Source organism: Pleuronectes platessa, chromosome 1 (assembly GCF_947347685.1).
Source record: "Pleuronectes platessa chromosome 1, fPlePla1.1, whole genome shotgun sequence".
NCBI classification, from domain to species: domain Eukaryota; kingdom Metazoa; phylum Chordata; class Actinopteri; order Pleuronectiformes; family Pleuronectidae; genus Pleuronectes; species Pleuronectes platessa.
The window spans coordinates 3,782,977-3,792,758 of record NC_070626.1 but is presented as its reverse complement, the minus strand read 5'-3'; the positions used below and the strand labels follow the sequence as shown (position 1 = coordinate 3,792,758).

The window sequence follows — 9,782 nt, the reverse complement described above, 5'->3', positions numbered from 1 at the left end:
TATAGAATATATATTTAAATAAATGTGTGTGTAAAAAGTAACTACATCTGAAAATACGATTTGAGTAATGGGCTACTGTAAATTGCTTGTCATAGATACTATATCTCCAGATAATTACCTGGATGATGACATGTGATCACAGCATTTAATATTGGGTATTAAGGAATCTTCTCATAACATTATTTGAACTATACAATATTAAGAACTAGCCATTAATAAGCCTCTTGAGAGCCTCCTGAAGAGATCTTGCTAAAAGGGTTCTGCTTACTTTTTCTCTATTTCATTTTAGAGAATGGGCTGTGGTTGAGGGGCAGTGGCGAAACTACCGGGGTGGCAAGGGGTGGCAGCTGCCACCCCCCAAAAAATGCTTGCCACCCCACTTGCCACCCAGGTTGTTAGAAGTGTCTCCAATATACATTTATTGAATGGTATTATATTTTTTGCTACTGAAGCTGTTGATCTCATTGGTAACTTGTTTAAGTTTAAGAACTAAAATCTTTATGTCCCCCCTCCCCTGTAAAATGGTTGAGTCCATGAATCCTATTTGTTCTCTTCTCACCGTGCGCATCTGCCGCTTCATTCAAATGAAGACAGAAACGGTTTGAAAGCCAAAGAACTGGAGACAAGCCAACTGTACGCTTGCAGTGATGAAAAAAGGTACAGTACAGCTGAAACTTGAATCAAGAAAATGTGATGGGTGGTCATATGTGATAGACAATTCCGTTGTAATTTCAATCGTTTATTTAATTGCTAGCTTGCAAAAGTCGATAGGACTAGTAGCTAGCTCGCTATACAGCTGCATTAAAATGTGAGAGGATGACTCGGTTATATGCTATAGACCCTATTGTGTATGTGGTATAAAGGCTGGGATGAATTTCGAATTATAAATATGTTAAAATTAATGTTGAAATTACGGAGAGTCGCGATTCCCATTGAAACGGATGGCGCCGCGGTTAGCATTCACAACGAGTGAATCTTTTGGTAGCTAGTTAGTTTAGCTTTGGTAAACATGATTTTGTATGTAATAACCTAATACATAATACATATGTACATGTGTATGTAATAACCTAATACATTAGAAATTCAATTGGCCATTTAGAAAAGTATTTGTCATTATGAAGGGAAATATGTCATGAACATTTTGTGCTGTGGGTTCTGAATGCAGTTATCTTTTCTTTTTAGAGACTTGGACTTGGACTTGGACTTGAAAAAAATAAAATAAAAATGTAAGTGTTAACACACATCTAATGGGCTCCATTACACCATAGCCTATTTAACTCACCATCCAAATGCCAGTAAGCACTAAATCAGTTGTAAATCATACTGATGGCACTGTTCAGATATCAGATCCTCTTTAAAACTAAACCACTAGTAATATTGCAGTTTCAGGGCCCAAAAATGAAGCGAAAAGGTCAAGATATCAGGACTTTTTTCAAGAAAAGGTCAGTCAACCAGAGGGAGACAGAAGAGGTGGAGACACAGAAAGACAGTCAGAGTGTGGAGGAGGAGACACAGAAAGTCAGCCAGAGTGTGGAGGTGGAGACACAGAAAGACAGTCAGAGTGTGGAGGTGGAGTCACAGAAAGACAGCCCAGAACCCCCAGAGGACACAACCAGTCCAACAGGTCCACATGGTATGTCTCAGATTAGATAAAACAGTTATTTATATGGTTGCATTTATTTTTTTTATGTAAACAAAACACCTTTTGTATTAACCCTGCCCATATTATACCTAAGCAAAGTAATCAGTATGACTTCTGTAGAGGAATCATGTCAATTATTTTTACTGTAAAATAGTTCTAACCTGTTTTCTCTTGTTCCAGATATATCTAAGCATCGAGGTGACAGCCCAAGTCAACCAATCAGGCAGGGATTCCCCAGAACTCTCCAGGGTGGAGCTTGGAGAAGTTTCCACGTAGAGTGGTACCAAGAACGTCAATGGCTTGAGTACTCGCATTCTAAAGATGCAGCATATTGCTATCCTTGTAGGCATTTTTCTCTACCTAATGTCCCCAAGAGTGTTTTTACGTCAGTGGATGGTTACTCTAATTGGAAAAAAGCAACATTTAGGGATAGTGGATTTTGTCGTCATGCTAAATCTGAGCACCATGTCAATGCAATGCTTGCATGGGAAGAAGATAAAAGAAGGAAGGACAACAACACATCAATGATAGTATTGATGGAAGCAGAAAATAGGAAAAAGATAACTGACAATCAAAAATACATCAAAACACTAGGTGAAATACTGTGTCTTACAGCAACCCAGAATATCGCCCAGCGTGGTCATAGAGAGTCTTCTGACTCAGAAAACAGGGGCAATTTCCTTGAGATTTTAGAACTCGTAAGCAAACATGACCAGTCAGTTAGGACAAGATTAGAAGATCAAGCCAAGAATGCCAAATACACCAGCAGCCATATTCAAAATGAAATGATAAGCATTTTAGCAGGGATGGTCAGGGATGAGATTATTAAAGAGGTCAAAGAAAGTGAACAATTTTCTGTCATAGTGGATGAAACCAAAGATATAAAAAAAAAAGAACAAATGTCTTTTGTTCTTAGGTACTTTTATAACGGCATGGTGCACGAGAGCTTTTTAGAGTTTCAGGAAGCAGAAAGGCTGGATGCTGCAGATTTAACAGAAAAAATCATAGACTGTCTAGAGAGGCATGGCTTGAATTACAAGGAAAACTTAGTCGGGCAAGGCTATGATGGAGCAGCCGTTATGAGCGGGAAACACTCCGGTGTACAGGCTAGAATAAGGGATGTAGCCAGTCATGCTTTTTATGTACACTGCAGTGCACACTGTTTAAATCTAGTGATAGTGGACAGTGTGAAATCTGTATCTGAGGCAGGAAAGTTTTTTTCTTTGTTGGAACGTCTGTATGTATTTATGTCAGGCTCGTATGCTCATGAGAAATGGCTGAAGGTGCAGCAAGAGATGTTTAAAGGTGAAGGACCAAGGGAGCTTCAGCGTCTTAGTGATACAAGATGGGCGTGCAGGTATGTAGCTTGTCGGAATGTGATGGATAGGTTGCCTGCTATTGTGTGTGTCCTTGAAGACATTTCACATGAGGACAACCCAGATAGAGCTGTGGAGGCCAGAGGAATTCTGCATCAGATAGATCTCAATTTTATTGGATGTCTTGTGGTGTTTAGAAAGATTTTAGGTGAATCAAAATTTTTGTCAGACATGCTCCAGTCAACAAAAATAGACCTTACAAAAGCTGTTGAGTTGGCAGAAACACTCCAACAGACTCTCAGGGAATATCGCAGTGAGCCCTCTTTTGAGACTGTCTGGGGTGAAGTACTCGACATATGCCAAAGTAACAGCATCCCTACATCACAGCCCACCTGTAAACGAGCAAGACAGGTAGCAAGAAAACTACAGAGTAGTGTTGTTACATCCACTCTAGGACAGCACACAGAACCAGATAACAAAGAATCTTTCAGAGTTAAAGTCTATTACTCCATAATAGATTGCATGATTGGAGAGATGGAAAGGCGTTTTTCCAAAATTAACTGCGAAATCATGAAAGGAATACAGGCCTTCAATCCATCAAGTCCTAGCTTTCTCAGTGAGGAGGCTGTTCTTTTGTTGGCAAATTCCTATGGGACAAATTCAGATGATGTTAAGCTTGAACTGCATCAGGTTAAGAGACTGTTTGATAGAACAGCAAAAAAGGAGAGACCGACTAGTCTCATGGAACTATTACTTTTTTTGGATCCCATTAAGACTGTTTTCTTTGAACTACATCGTTTATGTAAAATAGCTGTAGTTTTACCCGTTAGCAGTGCTTCATGTGAGCGGAGTTTCTCAACTCTAAAGCTGGTCAAGAACCACTTACGTTCTACCATGGCTGAGAATAGGTTGTCAAGCCTAGCTACACTTAGTATAGAGTCAGCACGTGCTAAGGGTCTTGATCTAGATGAGTTTGTGAGACGATTTGCTGTCGAACATGGCAACCGCCGTATTGTTCTTTTTTAGCTCCCTGACCTGCTGTTTAGAATTTAATATAGGCTACATTAATTGTTTGTGAAATTAAATAAAACTGAATTGTTTTGCTGCTGGATATGTAATTATGTTAACTGTTTTCATTAGCGATTGGTATAAATAATACATATAGACACCAGGCATGTGTGTTTCCAACAATAAAAAGACTTGACTTGACTTGACTTTGTGTGTGTGATTTGCCACCCTTGAATTTAACTTGCCACCCTTCTGCCACCCCATGTAAAATTTTCTAGAATCGCCACTGTTGAGGGGTAGAGTTGTCGTCCTGTAGCTTAGGTTTTCTAAATTGAAAAAATATAAGAGTTGGGCTCCAGACAGGGATTCTTCACCTGTCAACATTTATAATATATCCCGGTACAAGAGGTAACCCGGATAGCTCATTTACCTAGCTACAAAACACATCAAAGGAAAATAAATCACATCCATAAATTAGGTTAATCAGTATATCTTCAATTATATTATTTACTCAGGTTAACATCAAATCAAATATGTACGTTAGATAGATAAACAGAAAAATAACTCTTTTCAACCAAAATATTCAGTACTCCATGAAATCAAATTCTTTCAAAATAAGAACAATTAACCGTCCCTTCAGTAAACATGTGGAAGAAACTTTCATTAAGAGTTCAAGTGTTAGTTGGTGTGTGTGTGTGTGGGGCTTTGTTGGAGAGGGGAGTTAGGGTCCAATGAAAAGGTGCAGTAAGGGAAATGTTTGTTCTTTGTTTTGGAGGGCCTTTATCTCCAGGTAGAGGGAAGATGAGGGGGGAATTTTCCAGAGCCAAGAGAGCTCGGTGAAGCCAGGAGAGTGTCAAGAATGGACTTATCTGGTTGGTTCCAGCCAGGACTGAGGGAATCACGTTCTGATCCGAGCAGGTTAGATAGTTTAAAATCCATTTCCGGCTCCAGGACGTTGGTGCCATCACTCCATCCAGTTCTTGGTCAACTTTCTTTAACTTGTTTAGCTGTTTTTTTCCTCCTTCCTACAGTCACGCTCCTTCACCTGTTTACACTCCATACTCCTTTGTTTGAGTTTTCCCTCCCTTTTTTCCTCACAGGCGTGTCACCTTTATTATCTTCCTTGCCCCTCCTTTTCCTGTTGAGGCCTAAAGGCCCATTCTGTCCTTTTAGTTTTTCTCCAATCTGCTACAGTCCTCCAACCTGAAGGTCAGCGGTTCGATCCCCAGTCTGACCCATCTGCAAGCCGAAGTGTCCTTGGGCAAGATGCTGAACCCTGAATGGCCCCCCCATAGAATAACAAAGTGCTGCGACACAGACTAAAATCCCTTCCAAACTTCTGGGACTGGTCTTTTGGGACAAACTGAACAACAACAAATCAGCTGTTTTTTTGTTGTTGTTTATTTTTTATGGACCCTCTAAGGAATACAACAGTTTTTGCTGGACCATCATCCTCCAGAATTATCACCCATATATTGGAAGTGAAATATCACAGATTCATACATATTTTATATCCCGAATATGTTATAAAATGCCAATTTTTTAAGCACCTGGAGTAAATGGAATAGGAGACACACGGCGGCTGTGCCTGAGGGGTAGAAAGGTCGTCCTCTGGACTCTGGAGCCCATAACATATCCTTGATTACAATGGTTCAGCTCAATACTTATGGAAACACTGGCTGGTTCACTGGTTTGGTTTAAAAGTTGGATCAGCGAGTGTACGCTATCTTCTAACAACAATATTTTAGCACAATGGGGCAGGTCGGTTAATGAGAAACAGGTACCAATCTCTTCAAAAAATAAGATAAAAGAAATTACAAAAATGTAATAACTCTACCTTTAATTAACTGCGGTTCAGCAAAAGAATTTTAAGTTAAAGTAGTTTGATGATATCCAGGGATATTTTTCCTGAATTCTCCCACTTGCAATAGCATTTTCTGTAGTTGCCTCATCTAGCCACTCCCTCATACCAAACAATCATTAAACAGCATCCAGTGCATCCTCCAGAGACACTGTATCCATCCTTGCTAAATTATTCACAGAACTGGATGTGCAGCATATGGCAAGTGCAGACAATGTTTTTCCCATCGCCTTTCTGTCCTATTTTTTGTTGCTGTTGTTCACTTTTCTGTTTGTATAGGACATGAGTTGCCCGCTAACTGAAATAAATCAACCCAATTTATTCTGGCTTTCCTGCAACCATCTATAGAGTAGGTTGCATATTAAATAACTGAGGTGAGCGTCGAGATCTTTTAAAGGCTCAGTAATTTCCTAAAGTATTTTATTGGCCATTTTCCAAGAAAAGAGAAGAAAATGGCGATGTCAAAGTATATACTCTGGAAATATAGTTGACACAATCAGGTTTCTCTAATCCCCCATCCCAAATTCAGAGGTCTGATTTGTTTTCTTAGCATGACATATAAGACATGAGGTTACTGCAGAGAGCCAACTGTCTCCTTGTTCAGACAATGAAAACTAAAGCTGTTTACCCATACAAATTCTTTCATTTTGGGTTTAAGAGTATGTAACAAAATTAATTGATTGAGCTTCATGTGTTTATGTTAATGTCTGGCAAAGTGTATAGGAGCAGGGCTGCATGCACCACCATACTAAAGAACTGTCAGACCATTAGTCTTCCCTTCCAACAACCCTATGCATATCTGTCTACCTGCCTGTTTACACTTTTTCTTACTCAGCTCTGGCAAATGTGCAACAACTTATATTTTCTGTACAGTTGTGAGTAAATTCGCATCCGTGAATGTTACACTGCATCTTTGAAAGTATAGAGTTTTTAGTATTTAATTTGACTTTTTTTAGATGAAGCTCTTTCTGCTTTTTTTTTAATTAAATTAAATTATTGCACTATACTTGCACTGCTGAGCTGACCTGTTTCTTCTCGTCCAACACCTTTCATTTTACTGTAGAACCTGTGTTAACTTACAAATGACAAATAAAACTTGAATCTGAGAGAATGCGGAGAAGTATTGTCCAGTCCTTTCTGCATGATGCAGACACAGTGGTAGCAGAGCAATAATTGCCTTATGTATGAAGTAGCAATGACAGAACCTGTGAATCCAAGTGAGTCAGAGCTGAAAAAAGAGAAAAATGAAAAAATAAACTCTAAGACGCTCATTCCAATGTCCTCACTTCATAGGATAGCTCTTGAGTGCGATGACATTTTGATGCAACAATGTGAAGTACTTATTGTGTTTTTGATGTACTTATTGTGTGTTTATGTTTTATGTTCAATGTATGTACCTTTTTTACCCAAAAAAAATCCAGGATGGTGTGAACCTACTTGGCAATAAATCCTTTCTGATTCTGATTCTGATTCTGAAAAGTACAAAAATAGTCATATATGTTTCAAGAAATCGCTCCACCCTGTGACTGCCTGCCCACCTCCCAGCTACAGTTATTACATAGAGCCAGAGCAAACTCAGAGGGAATCTTGGCAGGGAAACAATGTGTTTGATTTTCTGTTTCAAGGTCAGCCAGTAAGGTTTGAATGAAAATCTAGGCTGTCTTGCAGAGACGTGCCATTGGAGGAAAGACAGCAGACAACCTTCTGAGTACTGGGACTACTTCATAATGAAACACTGTGTGCCTTTCAGGCCCCTTTCAGCTGGGAGCCAGCCAAGCTTAGCAGCAGAGGTGGTACATTGGCGGATTTTCTCCATAATTGTCTGTGTTCTCGTTTGAAACAGATCTGCTGATGGTGTGGGTTTACATCAGCATATGCTCTTCTGCCACTGAAGGTGTGAGCGATGGCCGTGTGACCAGCAAGGCCACCAAGATTACCTAATAACAGATGCTTTATGGAGCACCATGTGAAAGAATGTCCTCATCCATGCACGAAATGGAGACGCCACTGCTGACAAAGCAGAAAGAGTGAGAAATGGTGCCTTCTGATTTTCTGTCTGAAATATTGTTTGGCAGAGGAAAGAAGTTTGGTCTGTTTGCATCAATAGGTGAAGATGAATTACTGTCCTGATGTGGAACAGCACAACATCGAGCCAGTTTGAACGTTTGTCAGAGTACAGAGCAGCAGTTCTTTGTCACCTCAACCAACTTCATTCAATACTGGCTGCTTTTAGCGGAAGGTGCTGTTCCAGTGTACCATGGATATGTAAATGTGTGATACACACAGGTGACTGAATTTAGATTCATGAATTAATAAAACTCTTGCTTAAAATAGGGCTGTTTGAAAATGAGGAGGTATTTGATAAAAAAAAAAATGGAGTCAGCATGTATGATGGATTCTAGAATTTAGGTTCACCTTGAACATTTTCATCACAAAATATTGGGTAATAGATTACAGATCATCTTCTTGCTATCAATATATGAAGTAAAGAAGATGGCAGAATATACAATAAGTTACGAAACAAAACGTTGTGTTTAAGACATATAATTATACTGTATGTCTTTACTTACTGAATTCCTACAGCAGTATTTTAACTAAGTTATAATATATTATAATAAAATACAAAAAAACATTGAAAATATTAATATATAAGATAATCATAATTCTTTTAAAGGCTCAGTAATTTCCTAAAGTATTTTATTGGCCATTTTCCAAGAAAAGAGAAGAAAATGGCACTTTAGGTAGAGAGTACTTTCAGCAGAAGTAGAAATAAGTAGCCTGGATGCCAGACGAACTTAGCCCCGCCCACAACATTTGAGGTCGGGAAGTTCGGTCTGGAGTCGCTCCGTTGGGGAGAAATTATGCCCGAACAGAAACTGTTCGGACCAATCAGATTGTCAGGGCGGGCTTTATACGATGATGGACAGATGATCAACAGTAACGTAATCAACCACGTCATCAAAGTGTGCTTGGGTTGAATTCGTTTTCAACAAACATGCCTGCCGCTGGAGAGCTGAGATGTGTAGATGCTGCATTTGAGTCTGTTTTAGAAGACATCAACAGCGCATTCATTTTGAAAGAGGAACAGAGAACGTGGAGGTGAAGCCAGAGCACCGCGCCGCGCTAATCCCTATCGCGCCGGCGCTTGGCTGTTCACACCGGACGCTGAAGCGACACTGAACCGCCGGGCAGCGCTAATAATATCACCCGTTGATCCAGTAGTATAAAGCATATACTTATTTGTTGCTCCAACATTAAGAAACAGCATCCCAACATTTGTCTTTCTTGGTGTTGTCTATATACATGTTGTAACATGTATACAACATGTTCCGAGGATCATACAACTCACTGCACTTCTCCACTTCAATTATTAATTTAATGTCATCCATGTTGAAAAACTTCTCCGCTGTTTGCTCTGTTAAATGTCGGGTGTCGAGGGTAAATTACGTATTCTCCACTCAAGTGTATGTGGAGAATACGTAGCCCCCCCCCCCCCCTCTCTCTTTTTATCTTTATATCTTTATCACTGCTTGTGGCTGTAGTGGATGGGCAGAGGGGGACATTTAATGATATCATTGGTAAAATTAAAACTCCAGGACAACAGAAGGGGAATTCAAAGTATGGGATGCATATTTGATCATTTATATCATATAAAATATGTCATCAATATCGTTTAAAATCATTTTTCAGTGTGTTTCCTGGCGCGATACGCTCGCGTCAAGCGCAAAAAATAGACTCGACGCCGAAACTATCGCTGCATGGCGCGAGGCAGCCTTGGCGCAGCGCGGTGCTTCAGCATCCGGTGTGAACCCGGCAGTGTTGCCAACTCCTCAGTAAGGAAAGTAGCTATTGGCTGTCCTAAAAGTCGCTAGATGCTAAATGACGTCATCGCCTAATTTGCATAATGTAATGGTCGCCATAAGACGTACAGAAAGTGAGAAAAAAACACCCTAAA

General features: G+C 39.7%; 1 protein-coding gene across 1 annotated transcript; it reads left to right on the top strand.

Annotated features, from left to right (window-relative positions):
- The first annotated feature begins 578 nt into the window (after positions 1 to 578).
- LOC128438902 (zinc finger MYM-type protein 1) lies at positions 579 to 7,768 on the top strand. The gene is made up of 5 exons (XM_053421668.1): positions 579 to 657; positions 1,183 to 1,226; positions 1,384 to 1,633; positions 1,823 to 3,352; positions 7,671 to 7,768. Exons 3-5 carry the CDS (start codon positions 1,399 to 1,401, stop codon positions 7,766 to 7,768), a joined length of 1,863 nt encoding a protein of 620 aa, XP_053277643.1. The 5' UTR covers positions 579 to 657; positions 1,183 to 1,226; positions 1,384 to 1,398.
- The last annotated feature ends 2,014 nt before the right edge of the window (positions 7,769 to 9,782 follow it).

Excerpts from the sequence above, each read along its gene's own strand:
- LOC128438902 (XM_053421668.1), top strand. The coding sequence starts at position 1,399 with ATGAAGCGAAAAGGTCAAGATATCAGGACTTTTTTCAAGAAAAGGTCA. Across the intron at positions 1,634-1,822 it reads CAGTCCAACAGGTCCACATG|ATATATCTAAGCATCGAGGT; the intron begins GTATGTCTCAGA and ends CTCTTGTTCCAG. Across the intron at positions 3,353-7,670 it reads CCCTACATCACAGCCCACCT|ATCTGCTGATGGTGTGGGTT; the intron begins GTAAACGAGCAA and ends CGTTTGAAACAG.